Source organism: Pleurodeles waltl, chromosome 1_1 (genome assembly GCF_031143425.1).
Source record: "Pleurodeles waltl isolate 20211129_DDA chromosome 1_1, aPleWal1.hap1.20221129, whole genome shotgun sequence".
Lineage (NCBI taxonomy): Eukaryota > Metazoa > Chordata > Amphibia > Caudata > Salamandridae > Pleurodeles > Pleurodeles waltl.
The window spans coordinates 841,097,764-841,115,279 of NC_090436.1; the positions used below are offsets into that span (position 1 = coordinate 841,097,764).

Genomic DNA, 17,516 nt, shown 5'->3' on the forward strand with positions numbered 1-17,516 from the left:
TACTCGCCGGTTTGGTTGATGAATGAAGTACTTGCCTCACAACACCATTCCCTCAGTTGATGACTATCACCCTGAGAGGAGAGGAAATCTGGGATCTTCAAACTATTTTCAACTTAATGACAATTCTGTGAGTTGTGTGGACACACAATTAGGAGGGCTTTAATATCTACATGCTAGAGGTATGTATTGCTAAGCAGCATGGCATATGTAGGGCTCTCTTGGGTTGCATTGACAAACTGGGAGAGGAATTACATACACCACAGGCACTTTACAAGTAATACAATATGGCCCAGACAGTGGTGGATTTAAAAAATACAAGCTTGTTTGGTGTAATGAGGTAGTTGACCAGGAAGTGAACTATCTACACAACCACAATACAGCAAGGGCCTATAGGGAGGGCGAGAAACCGGGTAGGACCTTGGACACACTAATGCGCTTTCCTAGGTCAATTTAGGCTATAGTGCAGATTGAAGGAACACATTGTGAGATGCTTTATGAAGCAGGCCACATCTTGTTGGAGTTTACCACACACTACACCAGCCACTATACTCTTCTATCTCTCACAGTGAATTCAAATCATACTTTGACTATATTATGCTGGTTTGGCTAGCTGATGCAAGCCAACAATTTCTTGATACTCTCATAACCCTGGAGAAGGTAGCTACTGTTATCTCTGGTATGTGTACTTATTAGGCCCCAGGTAGTGTTGGTACCCTAGGGGAGTTTTACAGACATTTTTCACACTTACTTGCTCCCAGACTGTTGTAGGTATTCAAATAGGAGCTTGTGTCTGGTGTGCTCCATCACTCAGTGAGACAATACTCATAATGCTTTTAAAGCCAGTCAAACCTTCTACGCACTGTCACTCTTACTGGCCCCTTTATCTCATCAACATAGATTCAAGCATTTTAGACAATGTCCTAGAGAGAATATATTTCTTTTACTGTTGCCAGAATTTGTCCTGCCAGATCAGGAGGGATTTATTTTGGGAAATTGACTACCTATAACTTGAGGACCCTATATTTATTGCTGCACCAGCTCAACCGAGATATGGCAGCTGTGGTGGTATTTCTGGACATCACAGGCTTTTTTTCTCTCTCAAGTGGGATTTCCTATTTGCTGTGCTAGGGAGATTAGGATTCCTGTTGAGTTCTATAGAATGGATCTGATTGTTGTATATGGTGACTATGAAAAATTGGATTATTAGTTAAACGGTTGAGCCCTTTCTTAAGCAACAACCACAATCCTTGTCAGAGTGAACTGCAAAAGTCACTAAATTACACTACACTCTGGTAGCTTGGCACAAAGCAGTTAGGCTTAACTTGAAGGCTATATGTAAAGTACGTTTGCAGCACACAAGGAGTAATAAAGTGAAACCACAGCTCAAAAAACCCTGGTAAATTTAGAAAAATTGAGTAAAATGTAATAAATTATTTGACACCAAATTAGCAAATATCCAACAAGTAGAATTGGATATACACAATTTCAAAGATTTAAGTTAAGTATAGCACCTAAAAGCACAAAGCACTTGTGGTCATTTGATTGTGCTAGACCAGGGGAAAGTCCAACTGCAATGGAAAATGGGCTGGATACAGGGACCAGGTTAGTCCTGCAGAAAAGGTCACCTTCTCAAACTCCGGCTCAAGGATTCCAGTTGGCTGTGGAGAAGGTCTCAAGGAGCAGGGAGAGCATCGTAGACAGTCAGCACTGTAGCGCAAAGAGCAGGTAGGCGTAGCAAATGGTTACCATTGCAGCATAATGATCTGGTTGGCATAGCAGACATCGTTGTTGGAAATGTGCATTAGCAGTCACGATGGGCTGTCAATACTGTAGCGTGAAGGGCATATCTCACATCGCCGGTCATCGTTCACTGAAGTTTTTCATTGTTGATCAATGCGCCGGCAAGATCGTGGCATGAATGGGTCCGATTAGTGGCAGCGAAGATCACAACATTTCAGAATTTCTCCTTTGTGGTCAGAGGAGTGCACCTTGTTGCCATCCAAGGGCCCAGGATCTCTGGTGGCACCTATTGGGCCTTAGAGACTCACTATTGCAGAGTCCAGCAGGGCTTAGGCAGGTTCAGTTGCAGTAGGCCAGCTGAGTAGTTGCAGGGAGGCCTATGGAGATTGTTATGCCCCTGTAACTCTGGATAGGGGGTCAGTCAGCTGAAACTTGAAGCCACTCAGGTAGCCTAGGATGAAGGGAGGCGATCCAGTCTTCATTGTCATACAGCAAAGCTGGTCTAAAGCAGCAGGACAGTCCTCTGGCAACTGGATAGTCCTTCTTCTGCAGTATTCACAAGCCCAGGAATTTAATGAAGAGTGGGTCTTAGGGTACTATTTTCATAAGTGGTGCCAGATTTGAAGTGGAAGACTCTTCTGGAATTTCCAACCTTTCTGTCCAGGCTCCACTGTGATTAGTGTGAAGATCTTTGTGTGTGCACTGAGGCAGCTACTCTGAAGTGGTGGGGCTGTGCACAGCTCCACCCTCCTCCCATTAAGATAACCCTTCCTGCCAACATACAGGCCCCACCATTGTGCGGCTGTTTGGGAGGAATACACAAAAGCCAACTACAACTCACACCTAGTTAACTGACCCAAGATACAGGCTGCAGGCACCAAATGGGTAGGGCAAAAAAATGTCAACTTTCTAAAAGTATCATTTCCAGAATTGTGACATAAAATCCGACTTTACTATTAAAGAGGATTTTATATTACAAATTACTAGACACCAAATAGGACATTTCTACCTACTCCCAAAGAAAAGTTATCACTCATTAAATGTAATAAGGTAACCCAATGTTATTCTATGGGAAAGGTAGGCCTCATAGTAGTACAAAATGAATTTAGGAATTTTCCACTACCAGGACTTGTGAAACTTTAAAAGTATATGTCCAGATTTATAAATGCAATACACCCTGCCCTGTGAGCTGTTTAGGACCTACCCTGGGGGTGTCATATATGTGTGAAAAAAGGGATTTTTAGGTCTGGCAAGAGATTTAGTTTGCTAAATCGAATTGGCAGTTTAGTTCTGCCCACAGGTGGCTGCAAATAGCAGGCCTGAGACATGTTGAGAAGGGCTACGTAAGTAGGTGGCACAATAAGTGCTGCAGGACCACTAGTACCATTAATATTTGGCTCTTGGTATATGGTATACCACATTTCTAGAGACTTATAAATATATTAAATATGCCTATAAGGTGTAAGCCAGTTTTACTGTGTTTTAGGGAGAGAGCACAAGCACTTTCACACTGGTTAGCAGTGATAAAGTGCACAGAGTCCTAATGCCAACAAAAACAAATTAAGCAAAACAGGAGGGGAGAAGGTAAAATGTTTGGGGGAAGACCACCCTAAGACTGACAGGTCTACCAGTGCCTACAACTCGAATTCGGTTAAACGGCTTCCTCTCAGATTCTATTAATATTGGAAGAGGCACCCGACAGGGTTACCCTCCTCTTTCTTTACTTTACCCACTACCATTGGAGCCATTGGCATGTGCGCTTAAACAGCTTCATGACAACAGAGGTCCCAGCTTTACAGCACACAACATTCTCATATGCCTATACGCTGATGCCATCACATTATATCTACTTGACTCGGGTAGAAATCGCAGTCCTTTCGTCAGAGAATTTACTGTTTTCAAGTCCTTGTCACAGATATCAATAAACTGGAATAATAATATTCGCTAACCCCAGGCGCATATGTCTGTACATTTGACTAGACATTTTCCTGTGGAGGGTCCTTCATTACATATCCAGGCATGTGAATTAGTGAGGATAAAACAACAGCCATTGTGGAAAGTTACAGAGTTACAGTGGCTACGATTGAAGACCAAATGAACCATTGAAGTTGTCTCCCTCAGTCGTTGATGGGCAGGCTTGGTCTAATGAAAATGGTTATCCTCCACATTCTGCTGTATTTGTTTTACAATATTCCTGTTCCACTCAATAAACAATTCTTTTAGACATGAGATCTCTCATGATCACACTTGCTTGGGCCAGCAAAAAGTCCAGGATTCGGTGGGGAATCCTAAATCTGCAATGTGAGCAGGGAGAATTAGCAGCACCTGATTACACATATATTATCACTGCACAAAAGCACAGTTCACACACTTTTAGTTGCACCCCCCTATGAATGGCCCACCTTGCTATTGAATGAGACATTGCACATACAATCCAATTAAGGGTCAGATGTAGAAACATTGGGAATACCAATTCCTAATCTATGAAACTCATTGAGTTTCATTTAGGGATTTCTTTTGGGTAGCAAATTGACCTACCTCATGAATATTAATTAAGTAGGCCACAGTTTCCAACCCATTAGGAATCACAGCCATCACAAGGATGGTTACCTGCTGAGGTTAACAGACCACCATGTCTGTGATTGCTTTTTAAGCATGGTTGCCTGCTGAGGTTAACAGAGCACCATGTCTGTGATTGCTTTTCAAGCAGTTTTTTTTAAATGCAGCCTGTTTTTTTTCGTAAAGGAAAACGGGATGCATTTAAAAAGCAAAACAATGAAACCTTCCAGTTTCATTTTTTAAGAGTAGGCAGTGTTCCATTGAACCACTGCCATTCTCTTCAAAAATGGTAAAGTATTACTGTTTTGTGACCAGAATTTGGTTGCAAAATATTAATACATTTCTTATCAATTTGGTATTTGGAAGGGACACCCAAAATATGCCCCTTCCATATACCAAATCGTAAATGCAAATTGAGATTCGGTAACGAGTTACTGAATTGCATTTTGTACATTAGAAAAATATTTTTTCCGGTTGCAAACGGCCTGATTCTGTGAATCAGGCCATTTGCGACTGGAGAAATGCTTTCTACATCTGGCCCAAAGTGTCTTAATAGGTCTTAAGATTCACCATACCAAGATCAAAATCAACTCTGTCCTCAGTACCCAGTAAGCTTTGGAGGGGTTAAGGAGAAGACTGTCTTGCCAAATTCTTAGTGCCCCTGAACACTCACTGACCCTTCAATTCTTTATCAGCTTTCTATGAAAATACCTCTCCTACATCAATTCCAAAGTTAGGTATTAACTTCAATTGGTCACATATTCCCTGAGAGCAAAATCCTTGTTAGTTCACACATCATTGCCAGGGATGACTCTTCCATATTGCAGACGTTCACATATTACCAGCTTCAGGCATTATACAAAGCAAACTAGCCTTCATTTCCCCAGGAACCCAAGCCTTGTAAGGGATTATCTCAGATTTTCTTTATCTCCTTGAGCAAATATATAGTTACTAAGCTCTATATAGTGATGCAAAGCAAGGTTCTTATGGTTTTGCTCAAGGCCAGGTCGGATTTGGAGACTATTCTTGCTTGTGCTATATTAACTAAAGAATGGCATTACTTTTGTAATCAGAAAGTGGTCTTGACTCCAAAAGGAAGGCTAAGACTAATTCCATTTCAAATCACTGTGCCAAATATATTGTACTAAACTCAAGTCTGTTACATACATGTTCATTGCATAAGATGTCATGTGCACAACGTAGATTTTACCTGTCTGGTATGATGTTGCTCGAAGATCAGCAATGTTGGAGCCAAATTTGCACTCTACTTTCTTCCAAGACTGAGGAAAATTTAAAGCCTTCACCTACACTGGCTCTTTTTGGGTGCACCATCAATACATCCCCGTATGTGCACCGATTTATCTCTGTATCCCTACTACTGTCACAATCTGAACTTCTCTTTTCAACTTTGATGTGCTGGGACAGTTCCTGACTTTGGTTCTTGAAGGTTCTGGTCTGTCTGAGGTAAGGTCGACCCTTTCTGGTAGCCATGGTGCTGCTGACAGTGTAAAACAAGAGCAGACTGTGCCTTCCAGAAGGAGTCCCAAAGAGGTAAAACCCCCGAAGGGATAAAACCTCTTTCTACAAGTGGAAACTCCAAGAAAGAAAGAGAGGTAAAGGAGAAGTCCAGGGAATAGCCGGGAAGTCAGAAAACTCCAGGCAAGAGCAGAAGGCCCCAAGGATTCCAAATAGGAACAGGAAGCGACAACAAGATATGAAGGTACACCAGACAGGAGCAAGGACACACCAGTAGGGAGTGTTGCAACGCAAGGAAATGAAACATTTAGCCCCTCATATACCCATTGACAGGAAGTCATGCAACAGGAAGTAAAGAGCCTCCATCTTGAATAGGGAAACAGTAATGAAAGAGATAGGAAAGTTGCCATGTTAGACTGGTACAACAAAACCCTTCCCTAGGCATTCTGTGAACAAGACTGTGGTTTATGGGATTATGGGAAGAAGACGTGCAAGAATATGGCCCCCAGGCAGGAGAATGGCTACTAGCCAGTTTGTAACATTTGCTCTCCAAACATAAGGTAGGTGTGTCAGGGCCCCAGCAGAGTGTTGAATTGGAAGTCGCGGTTCCAAGACTGGAACTGCAGCATTCCTGAAATGCCAAAGACAAAACAACGGGCCGCCAAATGGACCAGTGGTGCACCTGACATAAAAAAGAAGGTGGTGTTGTGGAATGCACCCACAACACCAAAACATTAACAGCAGGCTGCAGCATTAAACGGCGGCATGCCCAAGAAAAAGAGGGAGGCGTTTCGACAGCGCCACAGCTGATGTTGGTGAAGATGGTAATGTCACAGACTGGACTACAGCCCACGGCGCACCAACTACTGGCAAACATAAGAGTTGTCTGCATTTGGGGGAGCACCCTTGAAGGGTGTCCTAAGCTTCCACCCTGGCCTTCTAGCCAGGATGATTACCCAGCCTCCAGTGGTCAGGTTTGTGAAGGGCTGCACATCGCCTCTTGTTGGCTTGGGTATTGGTCCTCTGTCTTCTTGCTTGGGCTGCCCCACTGTCATGCTGTGGTGGTACCCACCTGAGACATGTGGGTATGGTGTCTCGGTGCACCCTTGTTAACATGAGTGACCATGGAGGCTCTTGTGTGGTGCAGTGTGGGCCCCTCAGTACTTCCTGAGGAATTGCTGTAGGCTGCTCTCTGGGTTGGTGTCTTCCACCATGGCTATCCGGAGTGTTTTGTTCAGGTGTGCATGAAGTGCTAGATTTCCCCATTGGCCTGTGGCCACTTTGAGGTGATGCATCTGTGCTTGATCCCCAGCGGTCCCAGGAGTTCCTTGAACTCAGCCCCTTAGAAATGGGGCCCATTGTGGGTCTTCACTTCTTCTGGGAAGCCAAACATAGCAAAGGTTTTTTCTAGTACCTGTGCCACATTTACAAAGGCAGTCGACTCCACAACTTCTACAATGGGGTAGTTGGAGTAGCGGTCTATTATTACGAGGGTCTCCCTCCCGTCAAGGAAGCTGGCAAAGTCAATATTGATTTTGGACCAAGGTGCCTCACAGGGTCCTTCAGTTATGATGGGGACTGGAGTTTCACTGGTGCTTGTCAGTTGGCATAGTGAGCATTGCTTCACATGTTCATCCACCATCTAATCGAGAACATGTAACCATTCCTTTTCCCGCATCAGCAATTTAATCCTTGCGGTGCCTTGGTGCCCCCCTGTGCTGGAGTGATGGTTCTTTGTTGGAGCCTGGCAGGAATTAATATTCAGTGGTCTTTTAGCACCGGGGCCTTGGGTATGGTGCTTAGTTCATTACAGACTCTCCACCTCTTGACTAGCCACTCTCTTTCGGATTCAGCCCGGTTGGAAGCGTCTGTGAGGAATCCTTCCCACAATTCACCTGACATGTCTTATAGAGTAAGTGCTTTGGGGCAGACAACTAGTGCATCTTCTTGGTTCGGTGGATGGTACAACAAAAAGTCTGCTGGGTTCCTGGAGCCAGCGCGGTATGTGACTTTCATCTGGTAATGCTGCTGCTGCATTGCCATTCATTATAATCTTGGAGGGGGATGTGGTGCCATACCCTTGAAAAGCGAGACAGGGGACTAATGGTCTGTGAGTACCTTAAATGCTCTTCCACTGAGGTAGAGGTGGAAATGCTCACAGGCCCACCTGATGGCAAGGGCCTCTCGTTCTATCTGGGCATATCATTTCTCAGTGGCTGTCAGCACCTTGCTGGTGAATGCCAGCGGGGTCCACTTTCCAGGCTAGATTTCTTGGGTAAGCATGGCTCGGAGGCCAACTGGGCTTGCATCCACCACTAGTTTGGTACTCTTCTTCGGGTCGAAGTAGGACTCTTTCTTTGTGCAGCTAGAAGTGGCTCTGAAATGGTGGCAAGAGGCTCTGCAACTGTGTTGAGATTCAGTATGAACCAGCTATAGTATGTGGCCATTCCCAAGAAACTGTGCACTTCTCCCACTGTGGTCGGTGCAGAGGCTTCTTTGATTGCTTGGGATTTTTGTGGGTCGACTTGGGCTCTGTCTTGACCAAAGATGTATCCAAAGAACTTGATGGATGTTTGGACAAAAAAAGCACTTCTCTCTGTGGAGGGTCAGGCCATGGTCTGAGAGGTGTTGCATCATGGCCTGGAGATGCTGGCGATGTTCTTTGGCTGTGCTGGAAAAAATGAGGATGTCATCGCTGATGTTCATCACCCCAGGCAAGCCAGAGAGCGTCTCCCAGATAGCATCTTGGAACACTTCAGTAGGTGAGGATATGCCACAATTCAGTCGTTTGCACCGGCGGAGCCCTAAATGAGTGTTACCTGCTCTATTCCACTAGCCACAACTGGTGATATCTGGCATTTAATTCTTGCTTCGTTTAGGTCTGTGATGATGTCATCAATGGTCAGTGTTATATGCCTCTCCAGTTTGATTGCTTGTTTGGGGAGACTTATATCAATGCACAGGCGTATCTTCCCAGGTTGTTTGTGCTTTTTTGCGATCAACATGGGTGACACCTTTTCAATGACACTCTGTTCTTCAAGCATTTGCAGTTCTTCCACTAATGGGTGTAGGTGGAAGGGGACTCGTTGGTGACACAGGGTGGTAGGACATATGGCTTTGTCAACATGTAGCTGGATAGAGGGGGCCTTCAGGCATCCTAGGCCTGTGAACAGTGCAGGAAGTTGTCTTAGCAGGTTGTTGAGTTTGATAAGATCTCATGCTGCGCGTGAATAAGACTAGTCCAACGTCTTCGGCCAGGTGACTGCCAAGCATTGTGTCTGCTTCTTTGTCCACGATGTGGAAGGTGGTTTGTAGTTTCCTATCATCCGACTTGACTCGCACGGTTATTTTTCCACATAAAAAGTTAAAAGGTAGTGGTTTGTGACTGCCTTAGGTGAAGATCTTCATGTGGGATGGCACCAGCTGGGGGCGCGGTCCGAAGGGTCGATAATGCTGGATGCCCATGGCATTTACGGAGACATCTGTGTCAATCAGTGTTTTGACTTGGGACCCTGCAATGTCAACCACACAAGTTGGTTGGGGCCTTAAGTTCCTTTTGCTGTCATTGGTGAAGGATATGAGAAATATCTCCTCTTCATCTGGGGATAAGTCTTCTGGTTTATGTCCCCATTCTCCATCTGTCTGGTTTCGGTCTTGAGACCCTGAGCCTTCCATGGACATGTGCCTCATGGTTCTTGTGGCTGGGTGCCTCCCTCTCATGTTTCTGGTGCTTCTGCGGGATACAGCTGTAAGTGGTTCATCTTTCCACAGTTGGAGCACTGCCATCCTTGGGTGGGGCAGGACATGTTCCTTATGACCACAGTGTCTACAGTGTGACCCTTGCCTGGTTGGGGCTGTTGCCCGGGGTTTCCCTTTGAGTTGTGCTCCTAGCATTGCACCTACACATTCCATTTTGACAATGAGAGCTTTTTCTGATATTTAGGTAATTCCAGCTTTCATCTCGGTGGCCCTGGCTGATGAGAGGTCGTGTGACCTTGCCATTATGAGAATATCTTCAAGGTTAATTCTCAGTTGACTTAGGATGAGCCCTCGCAGTGTCTTATTGCAACAGTCTTGGATGATTTGGGCATAGATTTCTTTGGGTTGATTATCCTCCGTGCAGGTGCTGGCCAGTTCTTGTAGTCATAAATACAGATTTGCTTTCTCGTTGTCGTGCCTGGCACAGTTTAAATCTCTCAAAATCAGGTTGAGATGTAGGTCAAAATGATCATTGAGTGTTTTTACTGCTGCATCAAAGTCATCTACCTCACCTGGGTTGGGAAGATGCTTCAACAGCTTATATATCTCATCACCACCAAAGTAAAGCAATAATGACCTTTTGACAGCTCCATCTCACTCTCTGGTGGAGATGAAGTAGTTCTTGAGTCTCCCAACCCATATTTTCTATTGTGGGGAGGCTGTCACAGGGACAGCTAGCTTACTGAAGGGGGGTAGCGCTTCCACCATGGTGTGTTGCTGTATAACTTATGCAATGTTGGTTAGTACTGCCCGGTTGTCTGGCATGATTGTTACATTGAGGGGCAGGCACCTTGGCAATTAGAACTTGTAATGTATTTTATTTTGACCAGTGGATGATGTCTTTATTTTCACTAACTATGCTTTCAGTTGTTTCCTTTATCAAGTATTTGTTTATTTATGTTTTGAAATGTAGCAGCACAGTATGTGCACTTGAATGTGCTGTTGAATCAGTGCATTTTCAGGGCATTAGAGCAGTGCGGCCTCAGGGGCTGAGCAGTAGGTTCCTCCCAGAGAAAGTGCCTGGCCTTTTCAATATCCATACCTGGTTGCGACACACCGTGGTGGGTGGGAAGAGCTGCTGTGGTAGGCTGCGGCAACACAGGAGGGCTCTGGGCCTCAAGAAGCACTGTGCAATTTTCAACAGATTCTCTGGCACTGGAAACCAGGGCATGGCAGTGCTGGTGTGCGAGGACCAGGAGAAGAACTTAGGGAGGCTCGGGACACTCTGCATGCCTGTGAGCAAGAACGCTGTGCAGCTCGGGGTCAGGATGAGACAGTTAGCAGGTGTTCTCCAGGGTACACGGGCAGTGCATGAGGCAGTAGACAAAGATCCCACTGTACTTTGATCATACCTGGAGGGGGTCTCAGAGGGTTAGAGCTGCTTGCAAATACTGCCGGCAGGTGCAGGGCTTCAGCTCCGATGTAGAGGCTGGGTCAGAGTCACTGTGGGCTGACAAGGAGACAGGATACAGTGGGCCCAGTGGATATATTGAGGTAGTTGGGGCAGTACTGGCAGACTTTCCTTGTCATCTGTGTAATGGCCCATGCAGGGCCTGTAATACATGCCTTACACGCACTTGCAGTGACAGAGTTCACATGTGCACTTATAGTTGGGATCAAAGACCATGTGCGGTCTTGTCCCACTTACTCTATATCCTCTGCCCATGCTGGGCCAGAGGGTGGTGCAGACTCTTTCTGGTGTCACAGCAAACTCCTAGCAACTAGACCGGCATTGCACAGTTTGTTACATGTGGCACTACTTTAAATACAAGGGCCCTATAAGTTGTGCATTATCAGATTTTCTAAATTTTCCTCACCAGAAAGGCATGTCGAGAAACACACATGCTAACTTGGCATTCCCGCACCCTGCACCCACCGTCTCAGATTAGTTATGCACGTCTAATTCTAATAAGGTGCACGCACTCTCAACTTGTAATCGAGTAACTAAACATAACAAGCAAGTGTTATATTAAAGTGATTTGTTTTGTATGATTCATGGCTGTTCTGAATTTGGTGCTAGGTCCTTGGCCAGAATTTGTGAAGTGCGGTCTGGTGATGGTAACTAGGGATGTTGCATATCAAGCATTGTGTTTATGGCTGCATCAAAAGTAGCTGCTGAACCGGCTCCATGTACAATTTTTTTGAAACTTTCACGCTTCCTTTTCGGTCTGGCTAAGCAACAGCTTCAGCAGTTTAACAGCCTGAAATGTTCTTAATAAAGCAAAGTAATGCATAATTATATACATTGAGAAAACGGGATTTGGGTCAGCTTGCTTTGTAATTGGTTAGCTTGAAAATTAAAATTTGGGTCAGACTCGAGCACTACTGATGAAATATGGGAATGGGTCCGTTCCACTTGCCACTGGCTTTTTTTCACTGTGTCAGCTTTATTTTTCAATTGTGTTAACACAACAGCCATTGGGTAATTTCCTCGTCAGCTGAGTGACTGTATTTTGCCTATACACATGAGAGGCGTAGTTAATTAGATGACGGTATGTGTTCTTGCCTGTGATCCCCGGGAGTATTTTTTATTGTTCTTTTCGATCCTTGTATTTTGTTTTTAACTTGTACTAGAATGTTTTGTCTGAGCAGTTGTTAAATGAAATATTTCAGCATAATTGTTTCAACTGCATTTCTTTCATATGATAGTGTTTTGTCAATTTCTGAACATTTTTTGTGGAGTTCTGACCTCAGGTTGCACTTTTAGTTACTGGGTATTTTAATCTATCTATCTATCTATCTATCTATCTATCTATCTATCTATCTATCTATCTATCTATCTATCTATCTATCTATCTATCTATCTATCTATCTATCTATCTATCTATCTATCTATCTATCTATCTATCTATCTATCCATCTATCCACCTATCCATCTATCTATCTATCTATCTATCTATCTATCTATCTATCTATCTATCTATCTATCTATCTATCTATCTCTCTATCTATCTCCTCCTTGGTGCTTCTAAAATGTTTTACATATGAGATGTGCATGCTTTATCTTTAGAAAAAATCTTGGATAGGCATAGTGGGCAGATATTAACTGTTTATGGGCCGCTAAGCAAGTGGAGTTAAACCATCTATAAAGTCTAGCCTCAAAGGAGACTGACTTAGTGACATTGTCGAGATTGCAGAGCATATGCTTTTAAAACTTTCTTGTATACCACAGGGGCCAATCTCACAGGACAAACATGTTAAGAAGGCATCCTTGTTCTCAACAGTGAGTTTCCTAATAAAAGTATCTGGGCCAATCTTATCCCTTCTTCTAAGCCTCTAAACTTAGATTACTCAGAAGTGGGGAACTTTCTCAAGGAATCTGCCTTGTTTAGACTTAGGGCCTCTTTATGAGTTTGGCGGTTCACGGACCGCCAAACTTGCGTTGGCAGTCAGACCGCCGCACTCCTGGTAGCCTGACTGCCAGATTATGAGCGTGGCAGTTGGACTGCCAAGAGACCGCCACCATTGCTGGGATCACGGATCCCGACAGGTTGGCAGAAGTCAAGTCATAGTCAGCCACAGCAGTGCTGCCTGACACAACTTCACTTTCCACCAGCCTTTTCATGGCGGGATCCCCACCATGAAAAGGCTGGCAGAAAGGAATTTCTGGTGGCCACAGGGGAGCCCCTGCACTGCCCATGACTATGTTGTGGGCACTGCAGGTGCCCCCCCCTGTCCGCACCCTCAGAATGTGCACTATCTGCTTTGCAGATAGTGCGCATTCCGAGGGTGCTAGTGTGCAACGACATTGGCATCAGTTCCCTAAGGGGGATTTCCATTGGACTGACCAGCGGAAACATTGTAATACGGCATTTTCACCAGTTAGCCTGGTGGAAACCATCGTATTATGATGGGGGTGAGGCTGCTGCCTTGATGGTAGCCCCACCCCGCTGTGTTGAGGGTCCCAGCAGCAATGTCACTGAGATCGTATTTAAGCTCTTAAAGTACCAACAATTCGGGAACATTCTCAAGGAACCGGCTTTGTTTACAGTTATATTCCAAAATACAGTATGGTGGTTAGGATTGCTACTGCAATTACTAACTATTTAGAACCCTTTAAGAATTAGACAGAGGTCATTTCAAGACAATATAAAATCCATTGTACTCCGTTTCAAGTTTCTATTAATAGTGAATATTTGGAATTTAGCCTTATCAGTCATCTCATTTAGAAGGGTTCAGTCACATTTCATAAATGTCATTGTCATATCTACAAGAGGACCAATTACAGATGCTGCACTATTAATGTGAAGAAAAATCTATGACCTTTCCACTGAACTTCTGCACCTCATCCACCAATGACTAAAGGTATCACATTTCACGTGTTGTATTGATAATTGTAAACTTCCTTCATGGTATAATATAATGTCTTTTATGCATTTTAGACATGTCCTTTGTGTCAGAATTCTTGAAAGGAGCTTACTTCCTAAACAACCATGACGATGTAGTCAAATCCGTAAGTTAACCTTTTGTTCAAATTATAATTGTGTTTTATGTTTTTGAATCAGTCATAAAGAAGACGCCAGTAGTACAAGTTTGTAAAGGGCATCCTCTAACATAAATGGTGATTCTACCCTTACATTTCCTGCAAACGTCTTCTAGGTCTGCTGATACAAAGTTTGAATCTTGATGACTTTGTCTTTAATTCTTCAAAAAGCAACATATTAATCAGTGTGTTAGGTTGTAGATATAAAAAACATTTTGAAAAGTGTTGTTACACAAGTGAGTGTCTGCTGTGAGCTATTGTCTTCCAATTTTCCTGAAAATGGTGATCTATTTGGATGACATTCTCATATACTTAAAATGCAGTATCATGTTCATGTAACAAAAATTCTAGATTGACTAAGCAAGCGCTCTTTGTATGCCAAAACCGAAAATATTTACTCAAAATGTTCAGCATTACTTTCTTGGGGTTTGAAATCTCCAGGCAAGAAATCAGTATGGACTCCTCCTAGGTGAAAGCAGTTATAGAATTGCCCACTCTTTCATTTAATAAAGGAAGTGTGAAGGTTCATAGCTTTTGCTAACTTTTATTAGCAGTGTATACAAAACATCTCTACTCTCATTGAGCCTGCCGTCCATTTGACAAAGAAAGGAATTCAGTTTACTCGGGTAGAAGAGCAAGAACATGCCTTCTTAAGACTAAAGGCCACATATACATCTGCAGCAATATTGGAATGTCCTTATGTGCTTCAGTTTTTGTCATAGAAACAGATGCCTCATCTTTTGAAAGCGGAGCACAGTTATCACACACTGACCCCAAGGCATTGAAACTGCATCCTGTTGCTAATTATTCTGTAGCTACATATTCCAAACCTTTTTAAATTTACAATGTGTGATAGGGAATTACTAGTAATTACAAAACCTATATCTTACTTGAGACATTACCATGAAGGATCTCATCATGATATCACTGTGTTAATGTATCATAAGGACCTATTTTACCTAACCTTAATGAAGTGTACGAATGCCTGCCATGCTGATTGACTCTTCTGTTCTAGGTTAAACTATGTCATTATCTACAGACCTGAAAATAGATATGGCAAATCAGATGCTCTCTCACAACACACTGAAAACACAAAAATAATCATCACCATTCCTTACATCCTTACTTATCAATAGAGGTTCCCTCTCGTTTCTTTGATCTATTCATGAAAACATTGCAAACCAGTGAGTCTCAGCAATAGATTCTGAAAGAAACTAAACATAGTTCATGACAGAGAGAGTAGCTATATTGAGGGGAAGCTGTATTCTTTTTGGAAATCTACACAGCAAGCTGTCATGAAATGGTGTCATCACTCCAGTGGCTGGCTTCCAGGACAGAGAAAGATATTGGAGATGGCTCTCAGAGCAGATAAATCTTTCATTCTGAAATGGTCAGGTTCCATATGCCTTTGTTGTTCCCTTACTTAAAAAGAAGGATTGTGAGCCTATTGCCTCACCAAATGGAGGCTTATTTCACTACTGCTGTTTGCAAATAAAGGTATGGAGATTATAGCTAATATACAATTATCTGTGTGTTTGGAAAAAACAAATTATTTGACTCAACACAATCAGACATTAGATCAGAACATACCACAGAGTCGGTCTTGAAGAATGTACTAGACAATCAATCAGTATCTGACTATTGACAAATAAGTCCTGTTTTCCTTATTCGGCTTGATTTATCTGCTGGTCTCAACCCAGTCTCTCACCCAGCGTTGTGCTGATTGAGGCAGATGGGCCAGTGTCTTAGGAGGTTCAGTTTTTTGATGTAGAACAGATCACAGTCTGTACTTTTTGGCAGATTTCCATCCTCAGCCTAAAAGGTGGTTGAGCTTTTAGAAATGTCTACAGTGGCAAACTGGATAATTCAAAACAAGCTTCAGCTTCACATGGCTAAGACTGAAGAGCTGGTTGGAATAGCTAGGCTAATGACTGATATCCAAACAATCCAGAGCCAACGCCCAAACTCTCCAAAAATGAGAATTCTGTAGCATTTGTAATTCTAAGTTAAGGCTAGCCCCACAAATCATTATGAAATATACTGCACCTTGTTTCAGGATGTTAAAGATCCTGAAAAATCCTTCTTGTTTGCCCACTGATTGCAAGGAGAAACCATGGTTCAGGTATTGATTATGTCCCACTTGGATTACAGGAATTCTCTTTATGTGCGGCTACCTACAAATTGCTTAGGAAGACTGAAGATAGTCCGGAGCATGGCTGTTAGACTTATTGCAGGTTCTACCAGGAAAGATTCAGTATGGCATCCTCACTCGAGGCTTTATGTGCACCTCATTACAAATGTGTGATATTCAATTGTCTTTGTATGGCTCACTGGGTATTTCATGGCACAGGGTCAGTCTTTTGTCACAGAATAAATTAAAAAATATACCCCTGTCTGATATGTGAGATCCAAAACATTGCTTCTTTTAAACGTCCCCAAAACCAGGACGATTTGGTTGAAGGCAAGGCATTTTATGTCTGCACAATGAAATATTGGAACCGTCCTTTTGCACTGACCAAGGAAGATGTCTCCCACACCAAGCGTAAGATGCAGTTGAGGACTTATTTATTTAGTCAATCTTTTTTATTTCATAATTGTTCTTCTCTAGTTTCTTCCAGGTTGATATTCTCTTCCTATTCCTAGTTCCTGCACATCACAAACTTTGCTGAGCTGTTCATTGGGCCTGTTATGCTGCTGCATTGCCATCCATCATGCATCAATGTTTGCAGATGTGTGACAGAAATCTCCAGTCAGGCAGAAGCTCTATTTAGAACAGAAGTTTTAGTTGGGAGTCATAGCTCAGGACCTACATCTCCAGCAATGCAGATTCCTGAGGGTTAGGCTTTTCTGCCGCCTGTCATCTTTGCCTTGCACTGGTGACATTTATTTTAAAAAGCAGTTTTGGCACCCACTCACATTTTTATGAAACTGCCTTTGTTCAGAGCAGGCATTAAAATGACACTCCCATAAAACCTATGCGGCTCCCTGCACTTGCTACACTAGCTGCAACATTTTTGACGCTAGTGTAGCAAAGCACCATAGTAGCATAAAAATATTTGTCGCTATTTTTCTACCTAACGACCGCCATGGTGCACCATATTATAAATACGGTGCAACCATGGTGTTGTTAGGGGCCGGTAGGGGGCCACAGAAAAAGTGATGTATCAGCTCCGAGCAGTTTTGCTCAGAGATAGACATAATGACAGGGCGCCTATTCCTCAGTGCTCAGTCCACAGCTCGTGCCCAACTGTACAGTCTGAAAGTGATTAATCCTATTTCCCAAATCCTATATCATGTCTGAGGAGTGTGGCCCATCTTTTTGCTGCTGGCGACTGACCTTTCTTGTCTTTTCCTCCCAAGGTATTATGTTATTTAGGCCCATATTTATACTTTGTTAGCGCCGCATTTGCATCATTTTTTTACTCAAAAGCTGAGCAAACTTACAAAATACAATTGTATTTTGTAAGTTTGCACTGCTTTTGCGTCAAAAAATGACGCA

General features: G+C 43.3%; 1 protein-coding gene across 1 annotated transcript in view; it reads left to right on the forward strand.

The window, feature by feature from the left end:
- LOC138287986 (annexin A1-like) overlaps positions 1-17,516 on the forward strand; it is a 150,339-nt gene that overhangs the window by 20,837 nt on the left and 111,986 nt on the right. Inside the window, exon 2 of the mRNA XM_069229060.1 lies at positions 13,917-13,987. Within this exon, the coding sequence (XP_069085161.1) occupies positions 13,919-13,987 (69 nt within the window). The 5' untranslated portion in view covers positions 13,917-13,918. The remainder of the gene's footprint in view (positions 1-13,916; positions 13,988-17,516) is intronic.